At 47.2% G+C, this 20,245-nt stretch overlaps 1 protein-coding gene across 1 annotated transcript in view; it reads left to right on the forward strand.

Annotated features, from left to right (window-relative positions):
* The first annotated feature begins 26 nt into the window (after positions 1-26).
* The window catches only part of PELI2 (pellino E3 ubiquitin protein ligase family member 2), a 177,318-nt gene continuing 157,099 nt past the window's right edge, over positions 27-20,245 (forward strand). Inside the window, exon 1 of the mRNA XM_046647610.1 lies at positions 27-383. Coding sequence (XP_046503566.1) covers positions 307-383 — 77 coding nt within the window. The 5' untranslated portion in view covers positions 27-306. The remainder of the gene's footprint in view (positions 384-20,245) is intronic.

The following is a 20,245-nucleotide window of genomic DNA, read 5'->3' on the forward strand; positions in this document are numbered from 1 at the left end:
CGCTCGCTCGCTCCCCCCTCCCGCGGGGCTCCGGCGGCGGCGCTCGGCGCGGGCAGGTCCCCCTGCTGCCCGGTCGCATTTGTTGCCGAGTCCGGCTCGGGGCGGCCGCGGCACGCGGAGCTCCGGGGAGCCCGGCGGGGCAGCCGCGCAGCCACGACGGAGCAGCCGCGGGACTGGCCGCCCCGCGCCCCCTTCGCCGCCGTGCCGTTCCCCGGCGCGCTCACCCCCTTCTCGGGATGGGATTGTAGCGGCGGCGCGGACTCGGCGGGGATCGCGGCGGAGGCGGCGGCGGCCGAGCGGGGCTCCATGTTTTCCCCCGGCCAGGAGGAGCACTGCGCCCCCAATAAGGAGCCTGTGAAATACGGAGAGCTGGTGGTCCTGGGGTGAGTCCGCGGGTCGGTTCTCGAGCGCGGGAGCTCGGCCGGGGTGGGGGGGCTGCGAGCGCTCGCATCCCTGCGCGGGGCCAGTGGGGTGGCTCGGGCGCTCCCTGGGGACCGCCGGGGCGCTCGCGGCGCAGGGCTGCTCGCAGGGCCGGGGCGGCGGGCGCGGAGGCTGGATGCCCGACGTCGGCGCGGGGCTGCGGCGGGCGCCCGGCTGCGCTCTCCGCGCGGGGGAAGTGGCGGCGCGGACTGGGCGACCCCGCGTCCCGCGGGCGCAGCGCGCTCGGGGACCGAGTCCTCGGCCGTAGCGCGGGGAGAGCGCTCGACTTCCCCGCGCGCCCCGGGCCGAGGCGCCGCCGTCGCACGCAGGCGCCCTGCCGGAGGAGACCCCACGCGGCGAGCGGGGGCCCGCGGGACCCTCGCGCCTGGGCCCGGCCGCGGCGACGGTGGCGACTGCACGGCGGGCGGCGCTCGGCGCACGGTTTCGGGGCGGCCGCAGCCCGGGGCGGTGACCTGTCTGTGACCCGGCGGCCCGGCCGGCCCGGCTTTCCCCGGGAGCGGCCCGGAGGGGCAGGACGCCGGCGGGCTCCGGGGCGCGGGGCGCGGGCCGCGGCCTCGTCGACGTCCTGCGGGCGGCGGGAGCTCTCCCGCCGCGGCTCCCCCTCCGCCTGTGAAACCGCATTTTGAAGATAGCAATTATGCACAATCGTTAAACGGCGGCGATTACAGACTTCAGCGACTTCCTGAGTTTGCTGGTGGCATTTCTATTGTTTGCCCGCGATCAGCCCGGGAGGCTCCGCGCGTGAGCGCCGGGGAGCGGGCAGGGAGGGCGCGGCGCGCGGGGCCGGGACGCGGCGGCCTGGGGCTGGGCTGCGGGGAGGGCACGGCTTTTTCCTCCGGACGTGTCGCTCCTGGGAACCGCGCTTTTGTCCTCCTCTGTTGACAGTACCTGTGTTCAGAACCTCGTCGGTGGTGCTGAGGGGCAGGCTTAGCACACTTACGAGGAGTCTCGGGTGTGGACGAACTCAGAGAACTCTGAAAAATGTGTTTGATAACTGAACACCTTGCAGTCAGTGCCGACTTGGAAATAATTTTGAAGAGAAGAGTTTTTAAAAGAAGCTTCTAGACGTAGCAGAGCCCGGTCTAGCCCTCCTCGCTCGGTGGCTGTAGTGTTACGTGGAGTGTTGTTGTAAGTCTCTCGGTTGAAGCAGTTTGCAGATAGGCGTTCTTCTCACTTGTGTCTTAATTACAGATTACTTCGAAGACAGATGTCAGGGTTCACTGGAAGGAGGGAGGAAGGACAGGAAAAAAGCCAGAGTTAGCTCATCTTATGTAACCTAGCCCAACCTAATTTTGTGGAGTTTGGTTTTGTTTGTGTGGCTGGCTTCGGAGTATGTTTAACATTGTGAACCTGACACGAAAGATTAACTTGTGCCAGAACTTTATTTCGTGATTTCCTTTTGAGGAAATCATTGTTGAGACGTCTGGGAGAAGCAGTGTGTGAGTGGGCCTGGAGAGGCTTTGTGTTCGGCGCTGGCAGTGCAGGGCATTCCAAAGCCCCGAGGAGGATTTCTCCCCTGGGCTGTCCTGGCATCACAGGCTTCCTCTCAAGCAGGCTGTGTGAGTGCATTGCCAATTGCACGTGCTCTGTGCGTTGCTAATCTTTTCCAGGAGACAGAGGGCACGTAGCTGGCGCTTAAATTAGTACTTTGGGCCAGACGTGTTGCAGCTCTTTGTGCACCTACTGTGTGCCAGCCCTGTTTAGGCATTGAGGATCCAGCTGTGAACAGGGGGCGTTCGTCTTAGTGTGGAGCGGCAGGCACAAAGAGAAGGAAACATGTAAACAAGTGAATAATGAATGACAAGTTCAGGTGTTGCCAGGTTCTCGGCAGAAGTGGGTTAGCTTAGGGAACGCCTGCTCCAGGCAGGTGTTGCTTTCTCAGCCAGGTGGTCAGGGAAGGTCTCTCTGAGGAGGGGAATGTGCGTTGAGACCAGACTGCTGAGAAGATGCTGGCCTGGTTTTTGAATGCTTGAGAAGAATTGTCGTCTTTCCTTTTCTTGGAGAGTAGGTTTCTGACTCTCTAGTAATTTTAACACATTGGAGAAGGCGGAAAGAGTGAGAAGGTAGGTAGACTTTAAAGAGACCCTTATTAATTCATATCCCACCCTGAGGACTAGAGTCAGTGCCTTTTCTCTTAAAGCGACGAGAGTCAGAAAGTAATGTCAACTTTGCATGTCTGATCATTTAGGACATAAATATTGGTACCTAGAGAATTTCTAGTAGATTTTCTTGTTAATAAAATTCATCTTATGACCTAAAAATGCTTAATATCGATATTGATAGAAACTTTTGCTTAAAAAATACGATTTGTGTGTGTGTGAGGAAGATTGGCCCTGAGCTAACATCTGTGCCACTCTTTCTCTATTGTGTATGTGATTTGCCACCATAGTGTGGCTTGGTGAGCGGTGTGTATGTCCACGCCCTAGATCTGAACCTGCGAACCCCAGCTGCCGAAGTGCAGCCTGCACACTTAACCACTATGTCACTGGACTGGCCCCACAATACTTTTTTTTTTTTTTTTAACTTTTATGCGATTGTCCTGTTTGTTCTCTTCTAAATTTTATAGTAAAATGCTACTGAGAAATCCTGTAGGGTAGACTGAGGAGCTATATAGGTATATGTGTGTGTGTGTATGTATATATGTCTGTATGTGTATATCTGTGTGGAGCGGTATATGTATACATCCACGTACAAATGCTGTGTCTTTTCATGTGTTACACGACGTTAAGGGAATTGCCAGGTAGTTAGGATTTTAATGGGTCATCACTTTCTTGACAGATCAGTGGAACTGAATGATTTCATGATTCCAAGCAGTGAATGTGCCACGACACAACTCTTTGCTGTGCCCATCGCATAATTGAAGACAGCAAAAATGACTAGTCTAACTGTTAGGTCTTTTTGCTATTTATTGTGAGCCTGGCTAAAATGTTAGAGTTGGGGAAGTGTGTGAGGATTTGAGAGGCAGTTCAGTGGTGGCAGGGACAGCCTGAAGGTAGAGTCAGGAGACTGCATTGAATTCCTGCTATCTTGCAGACTGGCTTTGTGATTTTGACTTAGTCCCTCACCCTGTCTGTTTCTTTAGCGATAATAAAATACGATTGGATTAGGTGGTTGTCAAGGGCCTTCCTGGTCTGTACCCTGTCGTAGTGTTCATTGGCTGAAATGTAGAAGATGTATAGTTAACATGTTCTAGGTAGCCCCACGTGGGTTGGTTTTGTATATTCTTGAGGTGATGGTGCTAGAATTTGAATGGGAACTGTGTTTTAAAAGCAGAAAAGACCCATGCTGTGATTGCTTTTTATGCAGTAGTTATGTGCAAAACTGGGCTGTTTAAAAAAAGTTGTAATTGTATACATATATTTGACTCATTGGTGTTAGGTTGTACATGAGGGCATTCAAATTTGGTAAAACTTTCTGTTCCAAGTTTAAGAAAGACAGTTTTGAAATTAAGCTAAGGAGGCTGAAATAGCCAGTGTTAGGAAGAGAGAATCTGATGGTAGAATTTTAGAACTGGAAGGAACCTAAGACGCCGCGGTACGCGGTCAGCTCTTGTATTTGATTGATGAGGAAGCTGAGGCTCCAGGGAGGAGGGAGAGCTGTTCAGGCTCATAGTTGAGCCGGATCCCTCCCCTGCCCATCACTGTTTGCGCAGGTCAGGGCGGAGCCCAGCGAGCTGTTGCTCCTCAGAGCTTCAGTGTTTTTGTCACTTGCGTAAGGGGAGCTGAGTCCTCTTCTGGATTCAATATGAAGCTTGGAGGTCTCTTGCTGACCAATGGCCCGTCATGATTTTTGGAAAAATATTGCTTACTCTTAGTTCCCCTCATCTCACAGTGGAATGGAGTACACGTTTTGCAAGGCGCATTTGATGCTTCACAAAATGTACTTTTATTGGCTCTCTCAGCCAAGGGTTTTTAGCCTAGGATCCACAGATGGAACCCAGGGAGGCCTTGAGCTTGGATAGGAAAAACAAATACATCTTTATTTTTGCTGTACTCAAACTGAAATTTAGCATTTCACTCAGTTTTGAGTATGGGTAACAAATAGACTTGCTGCTTTATTTATTTGATACATTAATACAGGAACACATGTCTTATTGTATCACAATTTGTAAGTATCTTGATAACTAAATATAATTGATTTCACCTGTAATTGTTTGTGTTTTATGCATTAAAAACCTTTTCTGAGAAGGGCTCAGTAGACTTTATCGGACCACCAGAGGGATCCTTGGCACAGAAAAGGGTTAAGAACCTCTACAAACGAAGGTATATAAGTATGGCTGAAACATGAAGTATTTTAGCGGAAACTGTCCAAGGTCTACAAAAGGCTAAAGGTCAGGGCTGGCTGCCTTCCTCCTTGGGTGGTGCAGCATTGTCTCAGTACGACAAGGGGGACTGTTGCCTGAAGAGTTTATGGTCTTTATTTTTTAAACGAGCAACTCCCAGTTTCTGTGTGCTGTTTCTGTCTTAACCTTGGCACCTTGCCCTTGCCCTCCCCTTGGTAGGAATAAGAAACTTCAAAGACACCCTAATACTTTCCTTTTCTAAGCCCCCTCTCTAATTTGGGCCCAAAGACATCAAACACTAGTATCCTTTATAGACTAAAAGGTCTTTGAACTTTTTTTTTCATAAAATCTTTCCTGTCACTCAGTGTGTGGGGTGATCTGTTTGTGTGGACGGAGTGTCTGATTCTGTGGGCTGCTAAGGGTCGTGAGGTTTATGGCTTTGGGTTGCTATATTTTCCTTTACTAACTTTAGCCTTGCTTGGAGTTTGTGGCTGGCTGGGTGCTTTACTCGTCTGGCTCTCTCAAATTTGTTTCTCTCTTTAACATACCAAGACTGAGACCTTCATTCGGACTTTTCACTTTTGGTTGTATTTCATCATGTGATCAGTATTTGGGGATGCTTTATATAAACAAAAACAAAACCAGGTCGATTCAGGTCCCAGCAACTTTACCAAGCATACTTTATCCGCAAGATAAACCATGTGCACGCAAAAGACCAAAAAACCAAAAACATACCTGTTGCTGTGTGTGAGGGAGACCAATATCATCACCCTGGGGCAGCAGTTTTTCTGTCTGCTGTGCGGAGATCAGCAGTGGCCCCTGAAGTAAGTTTGTGGGGCTGTGGTTTGACTTTTGAATAGAGACAACAGCATTTTCTCCTATTGGTATGGGAGAAAAATAACTGAAAAGGAATTTTTCACATCTTTTGATTTAATTAAAGGTTTCTCCTGGGGTGTACAGAAATCTATTTTATAAAAAGAAAAGTCAGGATAAAAATGATTCAGTTACTAGTTTTTACTGAGCTTATTGTCATATTCATCTTCTGGAAAATAAAATAATGAGAGCAGAAAATGCTTCATATTTCTTAGTTTTGTCTCAATCAGCTATTCTCAACCACTGTCTCAACCATATCACGTGTGATGATCAGGTTTGAGGTACGTGGCCAGTAACTGATGACAAGTAATAAAGTGTGGCTCTTTCAAATGATTCTGAGATGGCCCTTTAATAATGTCATTTTTTACCCACTTGCATTCTGATGCATTTTCTTGAGTGGGAGAGAAAGGGGTGGAGTTACATCAGGCAAGATAGGAATTGATTCATTCAGCAATATTTTTTGGGAGTCTGCTCTTCCAGGCCCGAGGGATACAGCTCGATGAGGCAGATAGGTTCCCTGCCCTTGTGAGTTGCTCCCCTGTTCTTGCCCCATCTCCTCAGTGAACAGCCATTCCTGATATACAGTTAGTTGGTTTATTCTACAAATATTTAAGCACCTACTACATGTCGGATGCTGCACGCGCACTAAGGGATGCAGTAGCGAATAAGACATGTGTGGTCTCTGCCACTTCAGAGCCTACAGTCGGTTGGGGAGATAGGAAGCAATTTACAGAGATAAGCTATGATGGGGACACCTTAGCAGGGTCACCTAACCCTGTGCTGGGATGAGAATAGGATGGCCAGGTGGCAGCGAGAGGGAAAGAATGCTCCAGCAAGAGGATACACAGTATTCTGAGACCCAGAGGTGAGTGTGCATGCTCCTTTGAGGAATGGAAAGAAGCCTGATATGGCTAGAAAAGAGTGGTTAAATGAAGTAATGTTAGAAATGAGGATGGAGGGCAGGTGATGAAGGGCTTATAATTATTGGAAGGATTTTAGATTTTATCCTAAGGGCATGGGAGACTAGCAGAGTTTTCAGTCCTGAAATAAGTGTGGAGAAAGCACTTCTGCGAAGAGGGATGCAGCAGGGGGTAGAGGGAGAAGCTGAGGCTGGAGCCCATGAGACAGGAGGCGAGAAGCAACGGCATACGAGCCAGTGAGCAGCTAGCTGTCTTGGTCCCAGATTCTGGTTCTTGTCCCTCATGGGACCTAGTTGCATACTCTGCCCAGAGTTCTATGTGACTGGCCGTTCATTCCTTAACTTAAAAATATGGACTGAGGACTAGCACTGCTCTGGGCACTGTGCTACATGCATAGCAAATGAGACAGACAGGCACCCTGCCCACCTGGAGCTGACCTTCAGTGAGAGAGATGAGCAGTGTCAAATGAGCCAGCACACAGGAGATAGAAAATTTAATTTCAGAGAGTGCTATGAGGAAAATAAAGCAGGAAAGGGGGAAGAGAGTGATTGGGTGGGCAAGGGTGTGGGCCTAGCAGGGTAAAGTGCTAGGGAGAAGCTAGTGGGAGCCCTTGTAGACAGAATATTCAGGAAGAGCTTTTCAGAGAAAATAATCCTGTGTCCTTTGAGAGCCCCCGCCTTTTTCAATTTTTATTGACTTTTTTCTGTTTAACCACCCTGAGTGGGTTCTGCTGTTACAGCCAAAGTATTCTGAGTATTCTGTTAGTTAAGGAGGCAAAGTATATACGCAATTTACCAAAGGGAAAATAGAAGTGTAAACAAATGTAGGGACATATATTTAACATCCCTTGGCACAAACATGGTTCAGTCTGCTGTGCTGCCTGCCACGTGCCCAGAGTGGTAATTGCGTTCCACTAGAGTTCATTGAAACTGTCTGGTCTTCCTTCCAAGTTTGCCCCTTAGGGCAAGGACCCTGGCTTCCACCTCCCTTGGAGTGCCAGGCACACCTTTTCAGGTACATAGCAGGTGCTCACTGAGTGTCTTGAAGGAATGGCTTTCTGTGTCTCACAGAGGTGTCTCAGGGGCTCAGTAATGTTTTTTGATTTGGGAGGCACATGCAGATTGTGTAGCACAGCTGCAGTTTTGTCAACGATCCTCCCAACCTGAAGGGCCCAAGGTAAAGGCTCCCTGCGATTCTAAACATGTACTTTACTGATGTCACATACTCCAGTTTCAAGTTTTGTTTGTTTTTCTTTTTGACAGTCACCTAACAGGCATTTTGTCACCTGCAGAAAGTTTTGCCTTGAAGGGAAGCAGGCCATCTGTTCTGATTCCACCAGCTGCTCTGAGCTGCATTGCAGTGCGCCACGGTGGCGTTGAAAGGCTGTGGTCATTAGTGCCTGTTAATGATGGCTGGAAATACTATGCCATAGAAGCCTCTTGGATGACAAACCTAATAAATATGCATCAGGGGTGTTTTCAATAGTGGGTTTAAGACTATTGCAAGTCGTTCTCAACTGAGGTTTTATTTCCAGCCATCCAGATAATGCTTCTCACTCTCAAACACTTTGCTCTGTTTATTCCCCGCTTTTCTGCTCATGCAGAATCTGTTTTTAGGATAAGAATCATTATTTCAAGCTTTGTCCTTCCATTCTAATTAGTACTGGTTTAACAGAATCCAACCACAGCAGGCAGTTGCATGTTTGGCTTCTAGGCTGTTGGTATAAAAGGGCTGTTTACCACATTACCAGGCGCCTCCGAGGCCCCTCCTCCTCTCTGTCCGTCCGTCCCTGGCCTTCTCGCGCTTGCTGCTACACAGTTATGGAACGCTCCGATTCTAATCTGAACTAGTGGTGGGTGAGCAGTTAGGGTTTTCTGGAGCACTTGATTGATTGGTTACCTTGAGGAAAGGCCCTTTCTGTACAAGGATTGTAGATACAAAGGAGTATGCTTCATGCCAGATCCCAGAAAATTCTGCAGACTGGGTCCTCGCTGTAGTACATGGGATTGCATTACAGTTCGGGTGCTTTGTTGTTACACGCTCTTGGATGGCATTCAGAATGGGATCTGCGTTTTTGCTCTCTGGCCATGGGTAAGGCCTGCAGGAGAGTTACAGTTCAGATAACTGTGCTGTGTCAGCAGTTGATGCTTCTCAACATAGCTTTTCACATACTTGAACAATTTTCCCTTCATAAGCATTCAGTTGTTTGGCCTCGTGAGCCGTCTAGTGAAAGAACTGTGCCTAAAGGCCATGCTGTTGGTGTGGACATTACCCAACTTTCTCAGTTGGTCCTGCAGCCAGTTGGAGATCAGTTAAGAGAACTCAGGGTTTTGACTTCATCCCATCTCCTTCTCCTGTTGTCTTTAAATGTGGCTGACAACAATCCCCTGCATGTGCGCGCTGGACCTCCCATCAGAAGGTGAATCTGCTCCTCTGGAGTCTGGGCTAGTCTTGTGATTTGCTTTGACCAGTCCGTGGCCACTTTATGGAAGCGAACTTTGTGGCTTTTGGGTGTTGCCTTAAGGGGTGTGGTAGTTTCCATTTTCCCTCTGTATTAGTTTGCTGGGGCAGCCATAACAAAAATACCACAGGCTGCGTGCTTTAAACAACGCAAATTTATTCTCTCACAGTTCTGGAGGCTAGAAGTTCAAGATCGGGTGTCGGCGGTTTTGGTTTCTCCCTAAGTCTCTCTGCTTGGCTTGCAGATGGCTGTCTTTTACCGTGTCATCACGTGGCATTTTCTCTGTGTGTGCCCATCCCTGGTGGCCCTTCCTTTTCTTATAAGGACCCCAGTCATATTGGATTAGGGCTCACTCAAATGACCTAATTTAACCTTAATTACCTCTTTAAAGACCCTCTTCAAAAATAGTCACATTTGGAGGTGTTCTGGGGGTTAGGACTTCATGATAGAAGTCCAGACGCTCTTAGAAGGCAGCTGCCGTATGAAGAAGTCTGACTACCCTGCTGCAGAGCGTGGCTCTGGTGGATGCAAGATTGCCACAGGAGAGGAGGTCCGGCCAGCGCCAGCCCCTCCTGCCACACGACTGAGGCCGGCGACCGGTGAGTGAAGCCAGCCGTCCTGGATCCACAGGCCCATCATGTGGCCCGGGCCCCACCACACGGAGCAGGGATGAGCCCCTTGCACCAGGCCCTGCCCCATTAGAGGATTGTGAGTGCCGGCTGTGGTTCTAAGCCAGTGTGTTTGGGGTGTTTGTACACAGCAGTAGAGAGCCCAGATGCCACAGTGCTACATTTGCGTGTGGCTCAGTTATCGCATCTGACAGACATATGAAATAATTCACCAAGTTTTTGTTGAGTTGTTTTTTGTTTCCTCCAGGTTATTGTTTTAATAAGCACAATTTTAGCCTTTTAGATGTTACTCTAAACATTAAGTACTGGATGATCTGAACATCTTAGCTAACAAGAGCATTTGTGGAGTAACTTTATCATGTCTGAGTCATCTACAAGTCTCTGCATTCGTTAATCTCCGTAACCAGTGTCATCTCCTGAAATTCTTTTGAGAGCATAGCAGTTGAAGAATGCTCTAGCTTAGCTGAGAACCGTGCTTCTGTAGTCTCAAACATAAGCTGCTTTAACCCAGGATGGCTAAAGCGTGACCCAGATTTTCAGGCTTTTAAAGGCCACCTGACAGGCAGTAATAGAACTATCAGATTCGAGTAGGGGAGGTAATCTATACTAGCTTCCTGCAGGTCCAGGGCCATGAATGGGCCAGAAGGATCTTTTAACACTGCACTCGGGTGGTGAAATGACAGGCTGGGAAGCTCGTTTATGTCGGTTGTACCTCTCTGTGACTGTCAGCAGTAAGAAGGAGGTACAGTTCCTGAAACACTTCACGGGTCTCATTCACACCATGGAGACCAGTTACGTGCTGGGTAGGAAGCAAGCACAGGCAGTACGTGCCTCCGGCCTGGAGAATATGGGGGCCAGTGTGCCCTCCACAGAGAGAGAGAGAAGGCGTGACAGCAGCCGAGCTGCCAGCCCCCTGCCCTGTACTCAGGTGGGGAGAAGGACCTACAGGCATAGCATCCATTAGTTACTGCCTCCAGATTGACTGCATTGCTATGAAAAGAGAGAGAGAAGATTCCTTTAGTAGCTGAAGTGAATGTAACTTCTTAAGCTTCCTCAAATTCTGTTTGGGGAATTTTAGTATTTGCCATTTTTAATCAGAGGGACTGAAACATTAAAATTAAAACTCTGCTTTGGGGCTATCCCCGTGGCCGAGTGGTTAAGTTAGGCGCTCTGCTTCGGCGGCCCAGGGTTTTCCCAGTTCGGATCCTGGGTGCAGACATGGCACTGCTCATCAGGCCATGCTGAGGCGGCGTCCCACATGCCACAACTAGGACCCACAACTAAAAAGGTATACAACTATGTACTGGGGGGATTTGGGGAGAAAAAGCAGGAAAAAATAAAAAAGATTGGCAGCAGTTGTTAGCTCAGGTGCCAGTCTTTAAGCAAAACGAAAAACTCTGCATTCAAAATTTATAAACTAAGTGTAAAATAAATTTAAATAGGGGCTGGCCCCGTGGCATAGTGGCTAAGTTTGTGCACTCTACTTTGGCGGCCCAGGGTTTGCTGGTTCAGATCCTGGGCGTGGACCTAGCACTGCTTGTCAAGCCATGCTGTGGTGATGTCCCACATAAAAGAGAGGAGGACTGGCACAGATGTTAGCTCAGCAACAATCTTCCTCAAGCAAAAAGAGGAAGATTGGCAACAGATGTTAGCTCAGGGCCACTCTTCCTAAAAAACAAAAACCAACCTAGAAATGTAAATAAACTTCCAAATGAAGTGTTTTTTAAGTTTGTAGGTTTTTATAATTTTGTAGTTTTTAAAACTTAAAACTACAAAAAGACTTTGGGGTACCAAGTGTAGAGATAGATATATTTTATTTCATGTGTATTCTGGATGGATATGTTTAATTAAAAATGGGGTCCACTGTACATACTAGAAATTAAGTACTATCTATACACACTCAGTAAGCATTAATACACTCATTAAGTGTGAGATGCTGCTATTGTTACTGTCTTGGTGAGGATGATTTCACATTGGGGAAGCACATAAGGCAGTGCCCTCAAGGGGCGTACCCTCTCAGGGGAAGACAGAGAACTTAGCAACAGACCACACCTGGCACAGAGGAGGGTGGATGGAGGGAGCCGTCGTTTCAGGTGCACTGTGTGCCAGATTCTGTTGGGTGTTTTACTTCATCAGTCCCAGGAGTTAGATTTTATTATTTGGGAAGTGAGGCTCCATCCAGTTCAGGTCACTCACCTTGTCGGTGGCAGAGTGATTTAGAGGTAGGTCTGGATTGCTCTGAAGCTGGATTCTTTCCACCAGGTGAAGGTCAGAGGGATGTGTGGTGCTGGGAGGTGGGGAAAGCTATCCTGGAGGAGGTGGCCTGTGAACAGTTTTTAGGGGTGACCTGGATTTTTATAGAGCAGTAGTGGTAAAGGGATGGGGTTTGGGGCATCTTGAGGGATTTGGCTGGAGGCTGAAGTGCTTGGAGAAGGAGGTGAAGTTGGAGTCTTATCAGCTGGTCCAGCAGTTCTCATGCTGGGGCTACAGTGGGTAATCCCAGAGCAGGCCCTGCCTTCACGGAGCTCAGAGCCTGTCAGGAAAGACGGACTTTCAACAGATTAAGCCTGGCAGGGTGCTGCCAGAAGTCCAGCGCTTTATGGGATGTACTGCGGGGGACAACGCCTGCTTTTGTGCAGAGGGAAGGGTTCCGCTCAAGCTGAGATGCAGAGGGTGGGTGGGCATTGGCTGAGGGTTGTGGGGAGAGAGCAGTGCGTGTGGAGGCGCGGTGACAGGTTGAGGAGCCGAGAGACACCCCGAGTGTGGAGATGGCGGCGCTGGAGGGCCGGTGTGGTGAGAGGCCCCGAGGGAGGGCGTTTTGAGGAGTTACTCCGCGTGGAGGCGGCGAGCAGTTCCCGCTGTTAGAGTGGGTGAGGTAACGGAGGCCCAGGACCCGTCTTATTTGAACTCTCCAAGCATTTTCTCTTTTGTGCTTCGTTTCCCCCACCTTTGTCTCTTCCGCTGTCGAGGGACAGCGGCTCAGGCCGGCCCAGCCCTCTCCTGGGAGACGGCGGTGGTGGGCTGGAGCCATCACTCGTTCACTCAGTAGTGTGTTCTGGAAATTTGTGCTGGAACTGATGGATGCTTTTGAGCAGTCGGGGATCAGAGAACCTTGACGCCCTGCGCCCGCTGTCCTCCAGAGCCGTGCTGGCCCTGAGCGCCAGAGGCCCCGCGGCCCTGCCGCGCCCCCGAGGCGACCGAGTGCGCGCACCCTCCGGGAATCGCTGTCGGGGGTGCTGGGTGCTCTTCCTCCAGGGCCTTGTTGCAGCTTAGGGACTTGGCTGTCGCCGGCTGAGCTGTGCCAGCAGCAGAAGTGTGGGGACAGGTGGGACTGGCATTGCCTGTCCCAGAGCCGCCCTGCTGGTGTCTGGGTCCTTGGGCATTGGCGTTGGCGTTCTCGCGGCGTCTGCAGTGGGCGCAGGCCCTCATCGCTGCCTGTTTGCGCGCCCTGCTCGCTCGCTGCTCCCGTCAGCCTCTACCTGATCTTCAGGGCGCCTGGTTCACTTTTCTTTTCTTTTTTTAAAGATTTTATTTTTCCTTTTTCTCTCCAAAGCCCCCCGGCACATAGTTGTGTATTTTTGGTTGTGGGTCCTTCTAGTTGTGGCATGTGGGATGCCGCCTCAGCGTGGCCTGATGAGCGGTGCCACGTCCGCGCCCAAGGTCCGAACCGGCGAAACCCTGGGTCGCCTAAGCGGAGCGGGCGAACTTAACCACTCGGCCACGGGGCCGGCCCCTGGCTGGCTCCTTTTCAGTTGTGGTGGAGCTCCTGGTCAGAAGCCTACAGTTTAATATCACCATTAAAGAGGGATCATCAGGATCTGAGCTTTTTTTTTTTTTCCCTGCAAGGATGAGGAAATTCCAGCTAGGCTGTTGCTACTTAGCAGCTGGGTTCTTTCTCTCTTTCGAGGAGGTGCATAGAAAGCCAGTGCAAGGGTGGTGATTGATGGTGGATGTCTCGGTATCTTGTATTAAGTGCTTACTCTTAGGTCCTGTGCAAAGTGCTGCTCATGCATGACCTCTTAAGTTCTGAGCAAGGGGGCTGGGTCCCAGCACTCATCGTTTCATAAATGAGGCATGCGAGCCATGCGTGGTGGTTGAGAAACTTGTCCAGCATCGCTGGAGCACCTGTTATGTGACAGAGTTCTGAACTGAACCCAGGCCTTTCTGACACCAGCACCCTTGTTTGTAAATCTTGCCTCTACTCTGTGTGTGCAGTTTTGCACCTTATTTATTTATTTTTCAGTCAAACCCTTTCCATGCTGGAGATTCTCATTAAACACAGTGACGCAAAACTTCACTCACTTAGTGAAATTACCAGTAAGGTTAATTTTTTTTAATGTTTGCAATTTACGTGAACTTTTTTTGTGAAATTGCCTACATATATGCTTAGCCCACTTAGGTATTGTGTTGCTAGTGTATTTTCAAGAAAATCAAATATGTGGTCTCTACGGAATAAAAACATGAATCTGCGTTCTGTCTCCATCTTCTTATTCTTATTACATCCCTGAATATGCTACAGTTAAATTAACGCTTCGAGGAAGACCTCTTTTGTAATCCAGAATAATCCAGAGCTCATTTCTCTAGTTTTGAAGCCGATTCATTGAGTTAGTCTTCCTTCCTGGAGAAGAGCTCTCCAGTCCCGTTGGTGGCAGCATGCACCCCTGAAATCCTTTTTCTGTTCTGTTGTTGGTGGTGATTTGTTTATAGCTTGGGAAAGGGGCTTCAGCTACTTTTCTTCTCACGGGAAGGTCTGTCTTTGCCTGGATGCTAATGTCGCTGCACGTTGACTTTTCCTTTCCTGTCTCTTGTTCTTCCTGTGGGTATCGATTAAGGGGAGAGACCTTCACAGTGTCTCTCCAGCTCCTCACTAACAGCACTTAGAGCAGCGTGTGCTGTAGCTGCACTCGGCTGGCTAGCTGATGCGAAGAGCAGAGGCAGCAGCAGTCCAGGAAAGGGGCCTTAGTTGCTTACTCTAAATGTTAACTTAGACCAGACGCCACCATCAAGGCTTTGATGAAGCTGTTGACTTAGACCTTCTGGACGCTGGCGGAGCTTTGTGCTGTACAGCTTCAACACTCCCTTGAGGGGAGTTAGGCCTTCTCGGTTATATGCGTGGTGAAGGGCACACAACCCAGAGTTTCTGAAAAAACGCTCTTAACAAACAGGCACCCTCAGATGTCAGATGGTCAAAGGCCAAAGGACGCAGACAGCATCTTGATAAGCAGTATTAGATGTTATGTGGGGGAGAGCAGAGGCTTGGCAGGGAAGTAATTCAATCCACAGGTTCTGATAATGTAATAAACTACACAAGGGTGAACTCTGAGTGTTCATGCATGCTAGAATGTCCTTCAATTGAATTATTGTCCTATAGTGGTTGTCTGCCCATATGCTACTGTTTCAAATATTAAAAAATAACACAACTCATTTTTTCCTTAGATGGGAGAGAAAAGGCACAGATCATCCGCACCTTAATAATTTGCGTGCCTTCCTCTCCCCTCCGTGCCTGTCAGAGCTCATGTTTTGGATTTATTAGTTGGGAAATCCTGTCCTAGATAATTAAGCGTACAGACTCTGTGTTGTATGGGAAATAAAACTGCTCCTCCATTGTGCGCGTCCAGTTTAGTTGTGGTGGCAAGCCTGCAGGCTTCTTTAGCTCCAAGGGGCCCCACCGGGAGAGAAGAACCTAGTTCTTCAGGAGCAGCTGTGTGGAGTGCTTCCCCTGTGTAGGCAGTGATGGTGTCCCATTAGAGGGGCTCTCCCCTCACTGGGTTTCCCGGCTCCTGTCCAGTTTACTGACTGCAGGAAGAGCTTGGGATCCCTCGCATGGTGTGAGAGGCTCGCAAGGGGACCGAAGCCCCTGCCACGTACTAGGTGCTCTATTTCAGCAGGCATCAGAGGACATGATGTCATCCCCATTGGAAAAATGGGGAAGTGGAGATGCCAGTGGATTGAGTGACTCCTGTGAGCCTGCAGTTAGTAAAGGATTCTGAAGTTCAGGAGTTTGAACCAGGTGTCCGATTCTAAAGTTTATGTATATTCTACTTCTCAAAGCCTATAAATCTTATAACATCCTCAGTAATAACTTTTGGTAACGATCTGAAGGATGTTCCTATTAGTGTTTGTCATTAGGTTCTGAAGTTGTGATTATAACAATAGAAATGCTGGTGATTTCCCCGCCAGGCTAGCTGGGATGGGGTAGACAATGGTGTAGGCGACAGCCCTGTGGGGGGCCGGCCCCTCCTCCCCGTGTGATGGCTTTGCCTGCCTACGCTTCCCTTTATGTTCCTTTCCTTCAGGCCTGCCCCTGTTTTTCGTGTTACTTCCTTCAGATCAAATTCAGACAATAGAGCTCCACGCCCTCAGGAGGAGGGCTCTCCCTGGCCCTTTAAGCTGGTTGAAATGACTCTTTCTCTGATCTAATTGGGTTTTTTATCCACTTGAGTACTCACAATGTTAGTTACCATAAATCACAAACTCTTCGATTTGGCTTGTGTAATTATTTCACCCCAGTTTCTCCTAGAGTTAAACCATTTCAAGTTATGTGTCATAGATTCTTGTAACTTTTAAATGCTAGCACTAATCATTAACACTAATTATTTAGCTTTCCTCTACTGATAAATTTGTAAATGGAGATTTTTTTAAAGCAGACCATTTATATTCAGGTAATATGGAGTTAATTTAAAAGCTATATGCTAAAAAGATGATGTATAAAGAATATTAATGAAAATTTTGGAAGAAGGAAGAAACATCACTCATGATGCTAATATTATTTTCATGTTTTGTGCATTCACTTCATTATTGTCCATATACAAAAGTATTTTGTGTACTTCATTTCATACGTAGCATATGTGCTGCTTTTTAAAGTATTAGCTAGCTAACTTTCACTTTAAGAGAATTTGATTAATGCTAGAAAAACGTTTAAAGTAAGCCAAATGTATTTTTTCTTGATCAGGGCAGACATGTTAATAGGTTATCTAATGCAAATTCTGCTTTTTCTTTTTTTTCTTTTGAGGGGCATTTGCAGCATCAGGAATTGCCATGTGGTTTCTAAGGTCTCTCTCTGTTCTAACAGGATATATGAGAGGAGGAGAAATATAGAAATATTATATCCACTGTTTGAGATCTTGAGGAGATCTCTGAAAGATTAGTATGTGTGCTAAGGGCATGGCTTCTGGAAATAAGTTTTTTAGGTACTTAGAGAAAAGGATGCTGAATTCTACACCTGAAACAGTCAAGCCCCAGATAACTCACTTCCTTGGCCTTGGGGCCTACGTTCCTGGCCCCTGGTACATGTCCGTAGAACTTCCTTGTCCTCTATTTTTCATCTGTGCTTCTGCAGATGCACTTCCCTCTGCCTGTTACTTCCTGCTTACCTCCTAGGACCGAGCTCAGGTGTCCCGTTCAGCGTGGTGCCTGTCCTGACTCCTCCTTTTCTCTCCAGCCAAGAGCAATTATTTCTAGCGAGCTCTCTGTGCTTTGTAAATATCTACTCCTTAAGGAGCCCTCTTGGCCAGGGCCTGGGTCTCACTCGCTTACACTCTGTCCCAGCACCTTGAGTAGTACCTGGCACTTGGTGGATGGTCAAGGATGTGGATGGAAAAATGCTGCCCTGGAAATATGAGCATTCTAGTGTGTATGGCCCTTGCCCACTTTTCTTTCCTCCCTACTCTAGTTTTTTTTAAAGATTGGCACCTGAGCTAACATCTGTTGCCAATCTTCTTCTTTTTTCTTTTCTTTCTCCCCGAAGCCCCCCAGTACATAGTTGTCTATTCTAGTTGTGGGTCCTTCTAGTTGTAGCATGTGGGACCCCATCTCAGCATGGCCTGATGAGTGGTGCCAGGTCAGTGCCCAGGTTCCGAACCAGCAAAACCCTGGGCCCCCGAAATGGAGTGTGCACTTGGCCATGGGGCTGGCCCCCCTACTCTGGTTTTTAAGAATAGATTATTTACTTTTAAATAGGTGTTTAGTTTATTTATATATTTTTAATCAGCTTCCTAAAAATATTCTCCTGTCTGCCTATTCCAAGGTGAGTTGCAAAGTTCTTCAGCATAAACATGATGGACCCTCATTCACAGTGGACTCTTTGGCCCTGATATGGGATGGTTTTGAATTTAAAATTTTGCTTTTCAACTAGGAAAGAGAAGGGGTTCCAGTGAGTGAGCGCAGGGCTGTGTCCGAGGCTGCTGGTAATCCTAGCTGTAAATGATCTTAGCAGGTCGTGTTAAAACTCTCCCTAGAAAAGTCAACAAATGCAAACATTTTGACAGAGATAAATCTTTATTTTTACTCAGAATTACTTGCTCTGGCTGCTTATCGTTCCACTCTGAAGTCACAGATAAGTTTTCTTTCCATGATTTTTCCCCAGTGTTTATCACAGCTGGCTTTTGTGTTCATATGCCGGCTGGGTGTGCGAGCATTTTCACTCTGGGTCGTCTTCTCTCCAGAATCCTTCCTTTGATTTCTAGAGAGCTTTATACTTATAATGTGTGTATCATGTTTGCTGTTCAGCCAATTTCGATGTGTTCTTTTTCATGTCCCTACAAACATACTTGCTGTGGGTTGACTTTTTTCCTCCATCATACCATCTTGAGTACAGCTTGTTATATATTTGAAGCAAGACAACTGGGGTACTCTGGAAGCCAATTTGAGTTTACTTTTCATTCCTTTTCTTTCTTTTGAAAATCATTATCGTGAGGAACCAGAGATCTTGTGGTTAAACTCTGTTCCTTTTGCTGGAGGGTGTTGTGTATAGCAGGGGGATAGCATCTTTCTTCTCTGGTTTTCTTTTCTTCTGCTTCACCCCCTGAATTCTCAAACTGAGAATTCAGTTTGTAGAGTTCTCCAATGAATATTTGTCTCCTTTCTCCATTACCACTCCAGTTTTTATAGGGATTATAATAGATAATGTCTAAAATTCAGGTTATTCATGTGATTTATAATAAATAAAAAGGGAAATGTGCTACTAAAAAAAATTATGTTCACATTGGAGAGCAGTGTGGTGGTATAAATGATACTGAATTAAGATTCTTGGTTTTTGTGGCGTCTCTGCAACCCCAAACTGTATTCTAAGTGTCAGACATACACAAATCTGGTTTTGTGAGCACATGTGCCGCCTCACGACTTGCCAACAAGTAGAAAGGAAATGGTCTGCTTCTCATCGGGTGCACAGGTCTTTGGGAGTAAGCTATAGTTGTATGATTTATGAATTGTAGTTTTGTAAAGTGGCTTAATGAATTTGTTCACTTAGTTTTGATTGGATTATAATAAGAGACTGTCTTATGGTGAGTATTTGGCTGATTATTTTTGCCTTGTAGATTCTTTTTCTGGTGTGTTATGGGCACCTGCTGTCAATAAAAAATAATCCAGAAATTGCAGATATTTTCTCAATTTGAGAAATAATGTTCGGGGATGTAAGCCCAGAAATTTTAGTGGAACCTTGGTGGTTGATAAGTCAATTTATTGCTGAAAATCTGTCTAAAGTGAGATTTCTCCAAGAGCTGACATTTTGGACTTGCTGTTGTAAATGTATTAGCTACACATGGTGACCATTATTAAATTGAAAACAGCCTTTATTTGCTGATAGAATATCTTTCAAAAGCTGGAACTCTTGTCTCTTCTGGACCAGAAGTAACTGGGTAAACCCCCCCCCCCCAAAAAAAAACTAACAATAGGCTGCATTTTCTGCTCACTGAGAAATTTAGCCAAGTAGTTACCAACCTCAGCTTTATACAGTGAAGATCTTGGTTAAACACAGTGCTTTGGGAGTGGCATACTTACGGACCATCGAAGTTTTAGATTAACCGATGATTAAGCAGAAATCTCTGTGGAGAGTTTTTTTTGTGTAAATTACAGTTGATGATTCTGTTTTTCCAAATACAATGTGTGGAATCTGCTGAGTCTTTCTTTGATGGGTTAGGCTTGCCTTCTTGATGCTTCTCAACATTAATAATCATTGAATAACACTATAGACTTAAAAGGGAGAAAACTGGGACCCAAGGGAATCCTTGGAAATCCTTTTCAAATGTTTTGTTCCTGTAAATAAAATTTTAAAAGTAAAAGTCATGTTAAAGGTAACTTGGCTCTCTGCAAGGGCGACTGTAGGGAAAGTCTTGCTGTTTCGAAGGCTCTGTTGGTCCCTCAGGTTCTGCGTTGGGGGGTTCTTAGTGTCTCCCCAGGGGTGTGGTGGAGTGTTGAGGTCCACAGTGTCTTTGGCCATGCCCAGAGGCTCTGGATTTAGATAGTGTGGCGTAAATAAACATATTTGTTTCTGTGGAGTGTGTAATTTAGAAGCATCGCTGCTAACTACCAGGTTATATTTTTAACCTTTTAAACTGTTGGTTTCTCTTAATGCATTGGGCTGTTGAAAATGAGATCAAATCAGAGATTCAGCTGAGGAGAATTGGGACCAGAAAGCAAAGCTAGAGATGTTGTATTTGATAGATCATTCTGCAGGGTTGTTCAGTAAGAGGAATGCCTTTTGTTTAACTAAGAATAAAAATAATAATTGACTCCTTTAGCCCCCTGATCTTGGTAATTGTTACATCCTCTGATGTAATTTATTGAGTGCCAAGTGTTTTTAGTTGATGTGTAAAGCATGGAATTTATATGGGACGCCTGCCAGTGGTCCCACTCTGAGGTT

The sequence above is a fragment of the Equus quagga genome, chromosome 20, assembly GCF_021613505.1.
Source record: "Equus quagga isolate Etosha38 chromosome 20, UCLA_HA_Equagga_1.0, whole genome shotgun sequence".
NCBI lineage: Eukaryota > Metazoa > Chordata > Mammalia > Perissodactyla > Equidae > Equus > Equus quagga.